The sequence below is a fragment of the Danio rerio genome, chromosome 10, assembly GCF_052040795.2.
Source record: "Danio rerio strain M-AB ecotype USA chromosome 10, GRCz13ab, whole genome shotgun sequence".
Taxonomy (NCBI): Eukaryota; Metazoa; Chordata; class Actinopteri; order Cypriniformes; family Danionidae; genus Danio; species Danio rerio.
In genome coordinates, this window is record NC_141030.1 from 47,040,001 (window position 1) to 47,059,594 (window position 19,594).

Sequence of the window (19,594 nt, forward strand, 5' to 3'; positions counted from 1 at the left end):
ATATTTAAACAGATAATAATACAAAATAGTGTTAAAAAGTTAATTAGGTTTTGTTTGTCACATATAGTTAACTATTTATGCACTGTGGGGAAAAGGTGTGTTTCGATCCGGCTACCACTGCAAATATATTTCAAACCTGTAGGAAGCACTGGATAGTAGAATTATTAATGCCAGTAACTTGCAGGAAATTGGTTTAATTATAATTTTAATACAGTAATGTTTTAAAGAAACATTTATTTTATGTAAAATAAAATAACTAATAATAATATTTTGATTTCAGTCCTAATAATGAAATGTAACTCATTAAAGATGGCTCATACAAGTATTATACCCCTATTTACATGATGTAAAAATGCATCTCTGATGTCTCTAAAGTGTGTGTGTGAATTTCAGCCCCAAATAGCACACACACAATGTGTTCCAGCTCTCTGAAACTGCTAATTGTGACGTTTTGGTGACTGTCGCTTTAAATCTAAATGAAATTGTGCTCTTTTTCAGTAGAGGGCGGAGCTACAGATGCCTGCGTGTCAGCATAGTGGCAGATAAAAAAATACTAATGCTAATGAGGGGGAGAGATGGTCACTAGTGGGCGGGGCTTTCCCCCTCTGATGACACGTACAAAGGGAGAATGTCAATCCAAGTGTTTCTGCAGACTTTTCATTAAGTCTGATTATGAACAATACAATTTACACATTTATACCATTAGAAATTGGTTCTATTCACACACTGCTTCCAAACAACTGTTTAAACTTCTTATAAAAGTGATTTTTGCAAAATAGGGCCCCTTTAAAGTAGTAATAACTTGTAAAATATACTCCAGTAACCTGTATTCACAGCTGCAATGTGTGTGCACTACAAAATAGACAGTAAAACTTTCATTTCAGAGTCATTTGATGTTTGATGATCTTCGTGAAAGTGGTTTGGTGTTGTGTAAATCAATCTTGTTTGGACAGCAGGGTTTTTGATGACCATCTGTGAGCTTCTTTACAGAGGAATGTGTCTTAATTACACCTCCGCCAGTGTGGTTTTGAAGCTCTCGTGTGTATTATTTACAAACCAACAATCTCTCATGACTGCTACTGTGAGTTAGACCCTCACCCTCATCGATATAAATCGTTTCTGTCAAGTTCTCGGTCGGTTTAAAAGATTACAGGCGTTTTAAATCATTACTTTTTACTCATCTTTCATTAATTTTCCTTCGCATTAGCTTAGTAGCTTATGTTATCAAGGGTCGCCACAGTGGAATGAACCGTCAACTTATCCAACATATGTTTTACACAATGCAATCTCACGGCAGTTCGTAACTTTTTGATTTAGTGGCTAAATCGTATCAATTCGTACAATCTAATTCGTACAATTTAGTACGATTTCCTCATCCCCCAATGACAATTGGGGTTAGGGGTGTGGTTAGGTGCCACGCCTCCTTTTTTAAATCATACATTTTCATACGACTGAACTCGTACGAATTAGCCACTAAACTGACAAAACGTAAAATACTTGTGTTTCCCCGTGAGATCAGGCTGGTTTTACTCAGCGGATGCCCGTTCAGCTGCCACCCAGTACTGGGAAACACCCATACATTCACACGCACACTATGGCTAATTTAGTTCATTCAATTCCCCTGTAGCGTATGTGTTTGGACTGTGGGGGAAACCAGAGCATCCGGAGGAAACCTATGAGAACACGCAAACTCTACACAGAAATGCCAACTGGGACTTGAACCAGTGACCTTTTTGCTGTGAGGCCACATTGCTAACCACTGTGCCACTGTGTCACCCTGTTTTTGTTCATCAAAGATTGAAAAATAACTATATGCTAACTAAATAACTGAAATAATGGATAACTCTTATGAGGGAGAGAGAATAAATGATGGGGAATTTTCATTTTTGGGTGAACTATCCTTTTAAGTAACGTTTACAACTGTTGGCAAGTAATACTTTTACTTGAGTATGGTTTTTCAGTACTCTCTCCTCCACTGATACTCGCATCCTAATCCATAATATGACACACATCTCTTGTTTAGTTTGGATAAAACCGCATTCTAGATAAATGTTTGGGTAACTAGATTGACTTTCATAAGGAGGTGTCCAAACTTTCCACCCTGTCCTCTATTTTGAGAGAATTCTTTGTCCAAATTTGTGAACGCCGCCTTCTCATATTCCTGCGTCTGTCATTATTGCGCTCCAGAGATCAGCTGAGTGCAGATGTTACTGTAGGTAATGAATGGCTGCCTGTGTCAGATTCTCATCCAGGTTTGAGCTCAAGTCAGAAATAGCAACAATGGCTGGTGATGCGTGACGGGAGGGAAACAGATGTGAAGTGTTCGGACACATTGATTATCAGTTTGACGAGCAGTTAAAGTCAGCCCGTCTGAAATGTTCTGTGTGTTTTTGTTCACCTTTCCCCTCGCGCTGCTCATCGTCAGCTTTGACCTCAGAGGTCGAGTGTTTCTCACACATGTTCATTCACCAAAAGCTGACCAGATCTTAGAGAACAAGGCTGCTGATGGTCAGGTCTGCATAAAATGTTACTTTTTATGGCCTTCGGAGATGAATTGATTTTTTTTTTTTGTCTTTTTCAATGCAGTTTTTATTTAGGAATTCACAACTTAAAATGAGTAGATGCATTTAATTAGTTGTCACATATTGTGTAAAAAAAAAAGAATATATATATATATATATATATATATATATATATATATATATATACAGTTGAAGTCAGAATTATTAGCCCCCCTGAATTCTTAGCGCCCCTGTTTATTTTTTTCCCAAATTTCTGTTTAATGGAGGGAAAATTGTTTGAGCACATTTCTAAGCATAAAAGTTTTAAAAACTGATTTCTTATAACTGATTTATTTTATCTTTGACATGATGACAGTAAATAATATTTTACTTGATATTTTTTAAGACACTTCTTTACAGCTTAAAAGCCTTTAAGCCTTTACAGAAAGGCTTAACTAGGTAAACTAGGCAGGTCAGGGTAATTAGGCAAATTATTGTATAACGATGGTTTGCTCTGTAAATGATTGAAAAAAAAAAAATTAATTAAAGAGGCTTATAATTTTGTCCCAAAAATGTTTTTTTTTTAAACTAATAACTGCTTTTATTCTAGCTGAAGTATTCACAGCCTTTGCTCAATACTTTGTTGATGCACCTTTGGCAGCGATTACAGCCTCAAGTCTTGTTAAATATGATGCCACAAGCTTGGCACACCTGTCTTTGGGAATTTATCTATATCAAGCTCAATCAGGTTGGATGAGAAGCGACGGTATACAGCCACTTTCAGATCTCTCCAGAGATGTTTAGTAGGATTTAGGTCTGGGCTCTGGCTGGGCCACTCAAGGACATTCACTGAGTTGTTGTTCAGCCACTCCAATGATGTTTTGGCGGTGTGCTTTAGGTCATTGTCCTGCTGGAAGATGAACCGTCGCCCCAATCGGAGGTCAAGAGCACACTGAAGCAGGTCTTCATTCAGGATGTCTCTGTACATCGCTGCATTCATCTTTCCCTCTATCCTGACTAGTCTTCCAGTTCCTGCTGCTGAAACACATCCCCACAGCATGATGCCAACACCACTATGCTGCACTGTAGGAATGCTATTAGCCTGTTGATGAGCGCTGCCTGCTTTACTCCAAACAGTTCAGTTTGAGTCTCATCAGACCAGAGAGTTTAGTTTCTGATGGTCTGAGAGTCCTTCAGATGCCTTTTGGCAATTCCAGGCGGGGAGTGTCTTCAGTCTGGCCGCTCTACCATATAGGCCTGATTGGTGGATTGCTGCACAGATGGTTGTCCTTCTGTAAGGTTCTCCTCTCTTCACAGAAGAGCGCTGGAGCTCGCTGGAGTGACCATCGGGTTATTGATCACCTCCCTGACGAAGGCCCTTCTCCCCTGATCACTCAGCTTAGATGGCCGGCCAGCTCTAGGAAGAGTCCTGGTGGTTCAAACATCTTTCAGAGCAGCAGAAATATTTCTGTAAGCTTCCCCAGCCTTGTGCCTCAAAACAATCCTGTCTCGGAGGTCTACAGACAATTCCTTTGTCTTCATGCTTGGTTTGTGCTTTGACATGCACCGTCAACTCTGGGCCCTTATATAGACAGGTGGATGCATTTAGATCATGTCTAATTAACTGAATTGAGCACAGGTGAACTGCAATGAAGCTGCTGAAACATCTCAAGAATGATCAGTGGAAACAGAATGGACCTGAGCTCAGTTTAGAGCTTCACAACAAAGACTGTAAATAATTATGTACATGTGATTTTCCTGCTTTTTTATTTTTAATAAATTTGCTTTTTTTTCACATTATCATAATGAGGCGTTGTGTAGAATGTTGAGGAAATAAATGAATTTAATCCATTTTGGAATAAGACTGTAACATAAACAGCTGTGGTAGAGCTGATTACTTTCTGGATGTACTGTATATGTACCATTAAGATATACAAATCTGTAAGTGTATATTCGATAAATAATTATGCTTTTTAAATATTTAAAATGTAAATATGTACAATACTCCCATCATTCCAATAACCACAAGAAACCTTGTAAAACACTTCAGCACATTTTCCGTTATTTTACAGACTTATTTGTCTAGATATTATGTATTATACATTATATTATTACTTCAAACTACTTAAAATGTCAATAAAATCACTTTGTTAAATTGTAGAGTTGAATTTCCAACATCAAAAGTGGACAGAGCAGAGATCAAGTTCCCATAATGCAATTCACAACTGAAAATAAAGACAAAACATGTATAATAATTACCATGGCAGACACCTTATTCTCACAGATGTAACGGAATGCTGTGTGTGTGTGTGTGTGTGTGTGTGTGTGTGTGTGTGTGTGTGTGTGTGTGTGTGTGTGTGTGTGTGTGTGTGTGTGTGTGTGTGTGTGTGTGTGTGTGTGTATGTATGTGTGTATGTGTATGTGTATGTGTGTGTGTGTGTGTGTGTGTGTGTGTGTATGTGTGTGTTGTGTGTGTGTGTGTGTGTGTGTGATGTGTTAATTAAGTGTTTTATATGTTCAGCAGGTGTCGCAGCAGTAGTGTGCGTCAGATCTCCATCTCCTCTGAGCCTCAGCGCTGTTTCTTCCTCAAGTTGGAATGGGCTGAAGATCTCGGCTCCGGCTTCGTCATCTTTCTGTGTGATGGGGAATCTGCCTGGAGCGGTGAAGGTAAGAGCTCAAACAGTTAAAGGGTTTGTTTTTTCTTTCTTTCTTTATGAATCAAATGTTTTTAAGGGAAATCATGCAGGGTTTCAAATTCTTTACTGTTGATCATCAGTTGCAGTGCAAAAAAAGCTTTTTCTGTCCTCTATGGAGTATAGAGTGTGTGTGAGAGAGACCTTTGCGCACTTATCTTGGCATGTCTGAGAAACTTGAAATAAGCCTCTCAGAACACAGTAAACACAGTAAGTGAAAATTAGACATTGTACCTTTTCCCAACAGGGAAAACCAGCAACAATCAAGAATGCATGATTATCTGCTGTCATGGCTTTGCAATAAAAAAATGTGATTATAATTGAAGTCAATGGGGTAAAAACAACCCCCAGCACAATGAAAGGGGAGTCAATTTGAACAGTACACAAGGTTTAACTGTAAGCTTGGTGTTAGAGATCTGCGCGGGACTAAATTTTGAATCCCGCTCCCGTCCGAACCCGACCGCTCCCGCTTATATAAAGCATATGTTGTCCCGCTGTCCGACCCGCCCCGTTTTCTACCCGCCGCGCCCGATCTCGCTAAAGAGTGGGGGGAGAACAAAACCGAAAACCACCCAGCTATACAGATTCCAGACAGCCTATAACAAGCTGTCTGTATAAACAAACACACACAGCGCCCAAAGAACACACGCATAAGCACCAAGCACACACACAGGAAAAGCTCTCCCTCTCTCATTGGTGTGCGCACACACACACACCCACCCACCCACAAACCCACCCACACACCCACCCACCCACCCATCTCATTCGCGCGTGCAAACAAACAAACACACACACGCACGCACGCACACATGCACACATGCACACACGCACACACGCACGCACACACACACACACACACACACACACACACACACACACACACACACACACACACACACACACACACACACTTATTTTAGAGTGCAGATTGAATAAGTTTTATTAATAATAATAATTATGAATACATTTATTTATATATATATATATATATATATATATATATATATATATATATATATATATATATATATATATATATATATATATATGTATATATATATATATATATATATATATATATATAAATGTAAAATATATATATTTTGTGGAGTTTGCATGTTCTCCCTGCCTTCGCGTGGGTTTCCTCCGGGTGCTCCGGTTTCCCCCACAGTCCAAAGACATGCGGTACAGGTGAATTGGGTAGGCTAAATTGTCCGTAGTGTGTGTGTGTGTGTGTGAATGTGTGTGGATGTTTCCCAGAGATGGGTTGCGGCTGGAAGTGCATCCGCTGCGTAAAAACTTGCTGGATAAGTTAGCTGTTCATTCCGCTGTGGCATCCCTGAATTAATAAAGGGACTAAGCCGACAAGAAAATTAATGAATGAATGAATGAATATATAGTTAAAATATATATTTACTATTTTCCCAAGTGTATATAACTACTACTGTAAGATAATATCAGCATTTGGTACATATTTTCAGAATTCTCTTAGCTTGGACTGACCCGATCTAATCCCGTTTATATGAAATGAACCTGCTCCCAAGCAGGTTTGAGCTACCACAACTGTTGCTAAGACGTCAGAGAATGTTTTCATCAAGATTTATAAAATCATCTAACCTGTTTGTATTTTATTTGGTTTTAAACTCTAGCTCTGGTTGTTTTTTGTTCAGTTTCCGAGGAGGACGTGTCGCGGGAGGCTCGTGAGATGGAGATGGAGCGTGATCGGTATGTCTGTGACCTGCAGCTGGCCCTGACCGGAGCACCATCAGGATCTGGAGCTTCAGATGAGGGTGAATTTACCTTCCAGCTGACACCTGAGCGGCCCGGACGACCCCAACTGCAGCTGTCTTATGAGAAGGTGCAGAAGGACATCTCGGTGAGTCTCGATGAATGACACTGAAACACACACGCTTTATAATCAACACTCCAGCAGCTGACTCAACATTACACTGATTTTGAGGTTTTGTGTACCGTGTAGGTAAAGTCAGATTTTAAGAATCATGGTCAGGTCCTTGATTATGTAGGAAACAACTTGATCCAAATTGGGAAAAAGTGAATTACCAGAGATCAAATCACTGCCAATTTAGAGTCTTCTAATGACCTTTTTTGTTTTTCACATATTTTTTTATTTATCTTCCAGAGGTTTTCTTATTTTTGTTCATCAGTCAGGTTTTGTTGGTGTGTTTAGTCCACTTCAGTCATTTTCAAAAAATATATCAAATTTAACGGCTAACACACTTCATTCATTCATTCATTCATTCATTTATTATTTCTTTCTTTCTTTCTTTCTTTCTTTCTTTCTTTCAATCAATCGTTTATCCATTTAATCATCGACTTAATTTGTTCACTCATTCATTCAGTTAATCACACACGCCTTTAATCATTTATTTACTAATCAAATTTTTATTCATTTATTCGTTAATTCATTAGTTCATTCATTCAATATTTTGCTAACTTGTTCATTAATTCATTCATTTATGCATTCAATTATTGGCTCACTCACTCCATTCTTTCACTTACTACTTTTTTATTCATTCATTAAGTCATCAATTAATACATTCAGTAATTTGCTAACTTGTTCATTCAATTATTATTCATTTATTCATTCAATCATTGGCTCAGTCATTCATTTATTTACCCATTCATTAATTTACTTGCACATTCATTTATTCATTCGCTCACTCCATTTATTCACTAACTCATTCCTTTTTTCATTCATTCATTCATTCATTCATTCATTCATTCATTTATTCATTCATTCAATAATTTGCTAACTTCTGTAGTTAGTTTGTTCATTTATTTATTCTTTTTATTAATTTATTCATTAGCTCAATCATTTATTAATTCACTCACTCATTTATTCACTTATACATACATTCATTCATTCATTTATTCAATAATTGGCTCAATTATTCATTTTTTCACTCATTCAGTCAGTCAATCACTGATTCCCTCATTCACTCACTCCATTCATTCACCTACTCTTAAATTTTTTTCTTCATTCATTCATTAGTTCAATAATTATTTAATTCAGTATTTTGCTATCTTATTCATTAATTAATTCATTTATTTATTCAATCATTGGCTCAGTCATTCATTTGTTTACTCATTCATTCCTTTACTTACACATTAATTTATTCATTCACTCACTCCATTCATTTACTTGCTCATTTTTTGTTAATCAATTCATTTGTTCATTCACTCATAAGCTTATTAATTAATTAATTCAACACTACATTTGTTTAGTTACTCATTAATGAATTACTTAATTCATTCAAACGACATTCTTTTATTCATTTTGTCATTGGCAAATAATCATTTGTACACTCTCTTGTAAGTTCACTCTCGTTCTCCCACTCGCTCATTAATTAATTTATTCACGTACTCGCACATTAATTTATTCATTGTTTTACATACTCATTCGTTGACTCACTCATTAATTCACTCATTCCCTCACTCACTTGTTCGTTCGTTCATTCATTCATTCATTCATTTGTTTATTCATTCATTCATTGGCTCAATTGTTCATTTGTTCACTGACTTATTATTTCAAACCATCATTCCCTCCCTCACTTGTTCATTCATTCATTCATTCATTCATTCATTCATTCATTCATTCATTCATTCATTTGTTTATTCATTCAATCATTGGCTCAATTATTCATTTGTTCACTCACTCATTAATTCAAACCATCATTCCCTCCTTCACCTGTTCATTAATTAATTAATTAATTCATTCATTCATTCATTAACTCATTTGTTTATCCATTTAATTATTGGCTTAATCACTCATTTGTTCACTCACTTGTTCATTCTTTCATTTATTCACACACTCATTTATTTATTCATTCACTCACTCTATTCACTCACTAATTCACTCACTCTCTCTCAATCACTAGTTAATTCAGTAATTCATTCACTCTTTCTCTCACTCATTCACTCTTTCGTATATTTCTCTCCACCACTTGTCTTGTTCGTCTATTCGGGCACATTTATAAATTCAGTCTGTTGTAATTCCGTCAACTTCATCAATATTTACTTCCTCCCAATCATATTCTCCTCCACTCGTCCGCTCCCTCCACTAGACTCATTCACATCTGTGCGATGTATGAGAGCAGCACCGCTCGATCTCCGCTGATTGGCCAAAATGGCTCTCAACACTTAACCATTCCCAGAGAAGCAGCGCTCTTTATGTGGAGCTTTAATTGAGGTTTCCCTCGACTGATCTCATGCCAAGCTCAAGGGTGTCGAGGAGCTCCAGTGTCTGGAAAACCTTCGCCAAACACACAACACGTACCGGATCCAGTGTTTTTACTGTACGCCATTTGTTCAGGCTAAGTTCATCCATCACTTCCAGCCCAGTGTAATTGTGAGGAGTAATTACTGAAGCCTGGAGAAATCTGAAGCTGACATAAGGTTTGCTTTGTTTCAAATGACTCCAGTGAGGATTTCTTCTCTCTGACGACTCCAGACGCATCTTAAAGTGAGGACTAAACGTTTCACGTGCTCATTTTTCAGGTGTCTTCTGAGGCCTTTTTGACATGAGGCTCCTTGCTGTATTTATGAATGGAGAAAGAGCATAGAGACATGAGGAAATGATTGTATGACTCGAGACAATTCCTATTATCCTTACAGTCAGATTTATGGATATTTCATTTCATTAGGTTGGAAATATATGATCAGTTGCACTTCATTCTTTTTTATAAGGTAGGAGTTTTCAGAAATCAAAACAATAAAACTTTAATACTTTACTAATTCATTCATTTATTAATTTTCTTTTCGGCTTAGTCCCTTTACTTTACTAATGCATTAGGATATTTCTTGTTTTTAGCCAAAAATGTGGAGATATAAGCTATACACTACCAGACATAATGTTGTCTCCTATCCAAGTTTTAGGAACAGCAAATAATAACTTGACTTCTAGTTGATCATTTGGTATCAGAAGTGGCTTATATGAAAGGCAAAGGCCTCTAGATTACACTTATTTGAGCACAATAAAATCTGATCATGCCTTGATTGTTAATGATTTGATTAGGACAGTAAGGTCTGACTCTGCTCAGACTAAAGTCTCATCACTGAACAGAAATAATGTCCAGTATAGAATATAAAGTCCTGCTGCAGTGGAGACAGAATGAATATTGTGTCTGACTCCATCATGAGCTTGGAGGACTGCATCCATACATCTCTGACATGACTCAAATCACTGATTAATAAAGTCATCTGGAATGAAGAAGAAAGCCTTCAGCAGGACTCCCAGAGTTCATCAAGACTCTTTGTGTTCATCTTCAAAGCCTCCTCCTTCATCTGACCCCAGACATGCTCAATAATGTTCATGTCTGGTGACTGGGCTGGCCAATCCTGGAGCACCTTGACCTTCTTTGCTTTCAGGAGCTTTGATGTGGAGGCTGAAGTATGAGGAGCGCTATCCTGCTGGAGAATTGTCCCTCTCCTGTGGTTTGTAATGTAATGAGCAGCACAAATGTCTTGATATCTCAGGCTGTTGCAGATCTCTCGCACGCCCCCATACTGAATATAACCCCAAACCATGATTTCTCCTTCACCAAACTTGACTGATTTTTGTGTGAATCTTGGTCCATGCTGGTTCCAGTAGGTTTTCTGCAGTATTGGTGATGATTGGGATGCAGATCAACAGATGATTCAGCAGAGAAATCCACCTTCTGCCACTTTTACTAATGATCAAATAGAAGTCAAGATATTATTTGTTGCTTTTACTACTGGGACCCACCACAAGACTTTTGTCAGGTAGTGTAAATCTCTTATGTTTAAGCATATGTCTAAATATAGTTATGTCTTTATTTAGGCTTAAAATACTCATATATTCTTTATACTTTGAATAAGCTAAATTGGCCATAGTGTGTGTGTGTGTGTGTGAGAATGAGTGTGTTTGGGTGTTTCCCAGTGCTGGGTTGCACCTGGAAGGGCATCCACTGTGTAAAACATATGCTGGAATAGTTGCCAGTTCATTTCACTGTGGCGACCCCTGATGAATAAAGGGACTAAGGCAAAGTAAAATTAAATTAAATCAAATGAAAACGACCATACATTATGAAGTTCTTAAAGTATGCAATATTTTTATTCTAAGTATAATTGAATTACATTTAATTAAAAATGTGTTTAACCAAGAATAAGAGACATTTAGAATCTAACTTCATGATATAATCATTTTACTGAACAGACTTGCTGTATATTATTCGAGAACTGCTTTTATATGTAAAAGAGTGCAAAGTGTTGTACATGTTTTGTAGATTTGAAAATCTGGGTCAAGTAAATTACCCAGATCTTTAGTATTAAATAAAATAGAAGTTCCAAGAGTTCAGTCAAAGCAGAGTGAATCCGCCTTCAGCTACTAACAGCGCCCCCCGCTGCTGGAATCAGCTGTCAAAAATGATCAGATGTGCTCCAACATCAGGCACATTCACATCAAGACTGAACACGCATCTGTTTAGCTGTGCCTTTACTGCATGAGCACTGTGCTACGTCCCACAGATCGCACTATTGTGTCTTTCTTTTCTTTTTCATTCTTTTATAACCTATTTTAACACATTTTAGTTAGCTTTTAACCATTTTAAGTCTTAAATTCTTCTTTTAATCTTGATTATGTAAAGCACTTTAAAATACCATTGTGTATAAAATGTGCTATATACATAAACTTGCATTGCAATTACAAAATCCACGTTCACTCAGACATTACAAAATTATTTTTTTGCAAATAATTACAAAGAAACTGCATGTAAATCATTGATCTAAACATCAGTTTTAAAGGTTCAGGACACCCTGGAGAATTTTTTTTTATATTAACAGATGTGTGTGTGTGTTGAGCATCAGTTAAGACAATGTTAGCACCTGTCAGCTTTAATTGCAGGGAAAACTGGATAATTTTGAGCTTTTGTCAGCTAATTTCAGCTTCCGGGTTTAAAATGATTTTTGGGGCGGATCAAAATTGGGGTCGTAGCGCAGTACTGCAAGTGCAATGATGACGCATCGGTTTCTCATTATTATTCATAGTGGAGTTTTCTTATCCTATGAGAAGAGCCGGCTGCTTAATTATTCATGAGAGCACGTGCTTTCCGAAGGCAGACCCGCCAGTTTCAAGCAAGCTGTGAGACACAGACCAACGGCACGCAGTAGCCGTTCATGAAGGCTCGTATGCGTTTGTTTCCATGATCCACGGGGTCTGTTGCATGTTTTTCCCCGCGATCCTGTCAGGGCCGATCATACAGCAAAGCTGTGTGTGTGCTGCAAGCATTTTTGTCGGGAGAGCAGCACGAGAATTGAAGAATGGCGGACGCTGTCTTTTATCAGGAGTTCATTCCCATTCAGACACATCACTGTGCTGCTGTGTTTGCCTAAATCCTCTATATTACCAGCAGGACTAATGGTTAAAATAGACAGGTCAGGAGACCTGCTGCACTGAGTCTGCTGGATACGGGGATCGAGGGAGAATCCTCATTTATAGTGTTTACATGAACACGATTATCTTTATAATGATATACATTGTGGTTATGTGTATATGAAATTACGAATAACAAATGTAGCAGGGCATTAAATTACTGTTTATTTCTTTGCATCTTAACTTTGTGAACTATAAACTCATGCGTCTCCTCACGGTTTGTGTCTCAGTTTGTGAGCTAACTGACAACAGATATTCGCTCCCCTTCTCCCCTGCTGGCCACGCCCACTCCTGCCCTATGCTCGCGGAACTCCACGCCCATTAATCATGCATCTTTTGAAAAAATTCTGAAGTAGACTTTAACCGAAAGTGGGAGGTGTCATGGCCCTTTAAAGACTAAAATAGCATTGTCTTGTAGACTGTGCATCTGTGACCTTATTTAAACATTTTTTTGAAGTGCAAATTGGGATTGTCTTGAATTTTTGTATCATTCTGTTGCTCAACTCATAGACGTAATCAGCTCATGTTAATCATGAAGTCATTTCTCTTTTCGCTTTCACAGCAGAGGTGACTGAATGGAAATGACAAGTGTGTGTTTTGGATAAAGGGAAGCTGACCCTTGGCAGGAGAAGAAAGTTCAGCAAAATGCGTAATTTTACATCAGAGGGTCTTCATAATATTTATTAGGTTGCTTGCTGATGTCTGCAATAGAAACAAATATTTCATGATGTAATCAAATGCAGTAATGACGACAGTATTGCCTACATTGCAAAGAAATGTAAAGTTTTTTATGAGTTTTGACTCTGAAATCTGAAGTAATCATACTCAAAATTCAGAATTCAAAATCCAGTTTTGGGACCTGGATCTTTCCCTCAACTTTTGATGCTGAAAATGTTGACATTTTTCATAATTTGAAGTAGGGTTGGGCGATGTCGACCAATTTGTCATCGTACGATGTCTAATATGAAACATCACGATGGACGATGGCATCGTCTTCATAGGCGGCGGTGAATTAATTATGAATAATTAATTAATTCATAGCGAATTAATTATTTGTAGCCCACCGTTTTAACTACCTGACCCGCATGCTTTTTGTTTTACCCGTAAACAAATCATGCAGTAAATTAATAAAGATAAGTTACACACATAATTGCCACCTGTCAAACACTTTTTCTGTGGGACTCGTGAATATGCATGAATAAGTTGAGTGATCCGTGTCGTTATAATGGCATCGACAAACTTGGTTGGTAAAAAAGGTGCACAACCAACAGGAACCAGCCAACAGTATCTAAGGTATTTATTAAACAGGAAAATCAAATGTACCTATGAAAATGTTCTTCAGCCAATCAGAATCAAGCATTCAACAGCCCTGTAGTGTAAAGCTGAATCCTTTGTAGTTAAAAAATCCTCTTCAGCATGCTGCACATTTAGCTTTATGTAGGCCTCAGTGTGTTGTCAGGTCCAATTAATAATTTTAATATTATTTTGTTTTACCTCTAAGTGGTGTTTTTATTTTTATTTTTTTACTCTTAAAGTGCCAGTGGACAGTAACTTGTATAAATGAATCACCAAGGACCTTAAAAGTCATCCTGGATGTCCTGAGGGAGAGTAAATGAACAGTAAATTGAGATTGTTTTTTTAGGCTGAAATGTCTCTTAGAGCGAGTCCTGTAATTGTGCTGGTCTGAAAGCTGTTGCTCCTGAAGGGAAGTGACTTTATAAGTAACGACAGACTGTTATTTGTGTGCGTTTTCTTTTTTTTCTGCTGCGTTCTTCACTTGGACAGCTGAATGAAGAGCCTTAAAGAGTCGTGTGCAGATGCTGGTTTGGGTTTTGTGAAAGCAGGTGTTTTGGCTTGTTTGAAGACGGCACTTTCATTACAGAAACACACAGACTTCTGTTTCCTGAAACATGCAATAATGCTCACGGTAGGTCCTGCAGGTGAAGCAAACAGACGCTTTTTTGTGATGAAACAGCAGCATTCCTGCAGTGTTAAAACTTTATAAAGAGCTTTTTGACAAGTTAACCTTTATAGAAAATGTGAAAGTAATTTTAACTTTAATTACAAATAAAGTAAACTATTAAATATATTTTAAATTGTAATATGATATAAAACTATTTCAAAAGGTTAAAAGGATAGCTAAAAATACACTTTAAAGCTACAATTTATTTGCTTAAAATACTAGAATATAACTCTAGTGTTAATAGTTAATTAAAAACAAATTTTTATTGAACAAATTATTTTATTATTGAGTTATTCATAATTTAAAAAAAGTATTTGTTTATTTTTAAAATAAAAAGCTAAATGAAAATGAAATATACTTAAAAAAGATTGATAGACAAGTATCTGTATTTTATATATATATATATATATATATATATATATATATATATATATATATATATATATATATATATATATATATATATATATGGTTGTGTTATATATATTTATTTGTGTTTAATATATATATATATATATATATATATATATAAATATATAAATATATATATATATATATATATATATATATATATATATATATATATATAAATATATATATATATATATATATATATATATATATATATATATATATATATATATATATATATATATATAAAATATATATATATATATATATATTTTTATTTTTTTTTATTTAATAGCCAAAAGTAATAAATGGAAATATTTTGTAATAAATAAAGAAAATGAATGAATGAATATTTTAAAATATCAATCAAAGATTTATAGATATTGTGATTTAAAATGGGGGGATCTAAGTAAAGCTGAACATCTCCCATGGCCTGCACAGCCACTAAATATTATTGAGCCACTTTGGGGTGTTTTGGAGGAGCGAGTCAGGGTTTGTCACCTTGCCACTATTCTGAAGAATAAAGGCTCAAAATCCCTCTGGCCACTGTGTAGGACTTGTCTCTGTCATTCCCTAGACCAACTGAGGCTGCATTGACCAGAAAAGGAGGTCAATAAAAAAAAAAAAAAAACAGATGCTTTAGTGTTTAGTGTTGCTGTTGGACAACATAATGTACTTTTGAGGCTTTTAGTCGAGAATGTAGTTGTTTACATTGCAAGTATGCTGTTTATTTTTAAGGATAGTGCCTATATTAAATATTTATATTTTCGGAGCATCGAATTCAGTGCATTGGCAAGTGAATGTTGACCTTCCGTCACAACATGGCAACAGAGACCCTTACGCCTGTTTCACACCGCAAGCGTCAACGGCGCGTGAGCAGAGCGTGAGCAGCGCGTATGTCGAGCAGTAGCAGCACGCAGGCGTTAGCCTTTCACACCAGCTGCGTCTGCAGCGCGCAGTTCTTCGGCAGCTGCTGCAGAGATCAACCTATCTCTGTCTATTCTATCTACTTGCCCTTGTCTCTCTATATACAAATACACCTTTTAAACTTTTCATCTGCACCAAAGCCCCTCCTATGCTGTTTCTTTAACCTGCAAATGTTTATTTTACAAATTTTATAGATCAAATAGTACTGTATGCTTCTCAAGCTAACATATATGAGAAGTGTCTACAGTCAGAGGACAATCGCCTGTGATATCATATCATATGTTTTTTGATTATCAGGTTGCTGTAGACCTAGTTATAATCATATTTATACAATATAGTTATAATGATATTTATACATGATCAAACTAGTGTTACTTTCTCCGCTTTAGTGATGTCCAGCGGCAGAATAACAGCTCGTTAATTCATGCTCGTGCAGATGATGAGACGGACAAAAGTAAGCAATGCATGCCATTCTTTTACTTATTTTCGTGTTGTCAGATTCACAGTGCAAACAGCTCCCGGTAGGAATAACTCGAGTGAACATAAAACAAAGCCGATTTAAACTTTCTTGCTCTGCTCCGCTGCACAGAACACAGGGAGCTCACATCATCCAGCATGCGTGTCGCACTACACTACCCACAATACACTTCGCTATGGACTACAATTCCCGTAAATATTCAATTTCCACTCTTCTGCAACACTAGTGTGCAACTTAAGCAAAACTGATAGTAAAATTGTTTTACATTTGGTTTTGTAGTTCGGGCCTAAATAAATGTTTGTTGCCGTTTTTAATCGTTTTAAGTTCATTTGAATGACTATATATAAACCATTTGACATTATTAACGTATTTATTGGGTAAAATTGCTACTTTTTACTGTCATTCAATGTGTTTTGGTCATTATCAATGCTCTGTCACTTTAATTGAGCGTGAGCAGCGCGTCAAAAATAGACCCAGCGCCGAAACTATCGCTGCACTGCTGCTTCGGCGACGCTCAAGCCTTGCACTCTAATCTGTTTACATGGACGCCGAAAACACACGCGCTGCTCACGCTCTGCTCACGCGCCGCTGACGCTTGCGGTGTGAAACAGGCATTAGGTTATTAAAACGGCATCATCTCAGTGCAAGTTTCAAACTACAGCTGAACAAATCTGTTGTAAATTAGGTAAGAGACGTTCTGATTCGATCTCTCTCATGTATTTTGTAGTGCTGTAGTTATGCTACAGAAACTGCTAGTGTTTGCTTTGACTTTTTTGGGGTAATTATTGTGATCTCTCAATTGCAACAGAGAAATACTGGTAAATCTCTGTAGACTGATGGCATTTCATGCTGTTCAGCCTCATGATCATAATGTGAGCAAAAACTACCCGTTTTGTCATCATTTTAGACATTACACAAGAGAATCATTCAAACACTAGCTCTAAAGTGACGTTGGTAAATTAGCAAGGGTTTCTGCAGTTCTGACGTCAGCTGCAGATGTAAGTGAATGGCAGAAGAAAGTAGTTACTACACCGTGTTTGATTTTCTCTCTTTATTTACACGATTATACTATTAAACTGTTGTATAAATGCATTATCACACATGTAGCAGTGCAATGTGGTTGTATATTGACACCGCTGGAACACTAAGGCACTCGGTCTGCAGCCTAGTGCCAACACACGCCTCCCACCAGTGCTGATGTACAGCCATAAAACACTGCTACTTGTTTAATATTGCTCATATATATATATATATATATATATATATATATATATATATATATATATATATATATATATATATATAGATAGATAGATAGATAGATAGATAGATAGATAGATAGATAGATAGATAGATAGATAGATAGATAGACCTGTATTTAATATCTATTTCTGATTACATTAAATAGGAAATTGTAGTTATATAAAATGTATGCAATAATAATTCAATTTCTTACTTCAAGTTTTTCCATGTATATTTTAATATATTTTAAATCAAAATATAATACATGTCTATTGCATGGCGTTAAATATATATGAAGTATGACAGATCTGGATTTTAGTTGCTGTCATAGTCTTCATAGTCACGTGAACTTTATGTTGTCAGAGTCTGCAGGGTTTGTTGTCAGATGTTGGGAGGTCTGCATTTCTCAGTGTGTGGTTCACAGCGTTTGTGGCACCTAGAAAACAAGCGCTCCCTCAGGGACAAACGCAGATCGGTTCCCAGCGTCCTCTCGGGGATCTGATGGCATCTGTTCTGCTTCTGCCGGCCACTTGACTGATTGCAGAGATGAAACCGTCTAATACTTTCCAGATCAGCCAGAGACGCACACAGAAACAATGCTGGCTCTGTCCAGACCTCCGTTTTAGTCACTCTTTTCAGGATCTTTTGGTTTTCTTTCGCTCTGCTGCATTACTGTCGTGTTCAGTGTTCGTTCATCCCTTGTCTGTCATCAGATCCGTCAGTATTTTTACTTTAAAGGGGCCCTGTGTTTTTTTTTCTTTACCTTTTCCTTCCTGAAGTCCACTTATAATGCTGTTTAGATTCAGAAGCTCTTCAGTTTAGCATGTCTGTTATCTTACTGTGTGTTTTATGTTAGCTAGGGTTTTATTTGCATGCACAGCTTTAAGATTTAAACAAGCTACTTTTGAATGAAATAACAAAAATGTTTCATCTTTTTTAATTGTAATGGAAATTCGTTTTCATATGGAAATTGTGAAATGTATAACTCAGAATTGGAAGATTTTGAATTGAGAATTGCAGTATTTTAAATTTACAATAGCAAGATATTAAACTCGTAATTGATGTAAACTAGGGATGGGTATCGTTTGGGGTTATTTCGATACAGGTGCTAAATCGATACTTTTAAAATGGTACCAGTGCCAAAACGGTGCCTGAACCGATACTTTTTAGCCACAAAATTATTTGACATAAAAAAATAATATATATATATATATATATATATATATATATATATATATATATATATATATATATATATATATATATATATATATATATTTATATATATATATATAGTTTTTTTTTGGTCAATTTTATATTTTAGTTATAATTATATATATATATATATATATATATATATATATATATATATATATATATATATATATATATATATATATATATATATATATATATATATATATATATAAAATAATAATATATTTTTTTAAATAATTTAAGCATACTGCCAAAATGAGTTTTAAGGACAACAGAGTGAATGTTTTGGAGTGGCCATCACAAAGCCCTGATCTCAATACTATAGAGAATTTGTTGGCAGAGTTGAAAAAGCTTGTACCAGCAAGACAGCCTACAAATCTGACTCAGTTACACCGATTCTGTCAGGAAGAATGGGCCAAAATTTCTTCAAACTATTGTGAGAAGCTTGTGGAAGGAGACCCAAAACAAAGTTATACAGTTTAAAAGCAAAGCTAAAATAAACACCAAGGAAATGTATGTAAACTTTTGACAGTCTAGAAATTAATAAAAAGTTTCTCTAAAAAAAAAGTTCTCTCATTATTCTGGCATTTAGCAAATGTAAATCATTTAGATAATTCTAACAGACCTAACATAGTAAACGTTTAGTAATTTACCACTTTTTTTTTTTTTTTAAATGGTCATGTCCCTTTATTAGAGTGTATGTAAACGTCTAGTTTCAACTGTGATACATGATTGTTTGTTATGTGTAGT

General features: G+C 36.1%; 1 protein-coding gene across 5 annotated transcripts in view; it reads left to right on the forward strand.

Moving 5' to 3' along the window:
• Positions 1-19,594, forward strand: part of xrcc4 (X-ray repair complementing 4) — a 71,004-nt gene that overhangs the window by 6,374 nt on the left and 45,036 nt on the right. For 3 of the 5 annotated variants that reach the window (XR_015500273.1, XM_087269033.1, NM_200786.1), the window contains 2 exon segments: positions 5,026-5,168; positions 6,865-7,070. Coding sequence is in view for 4 of the 5 variants with exons in the window: in XM_087269033.1 (XP_087125159.1) it covers positions 5,026-5,168; positions 6,865-7,070 (349 nt within the window). In the remaining variant the exon portion in view is untranslated. 5 annotated transcript variants of the gene reach the window in all.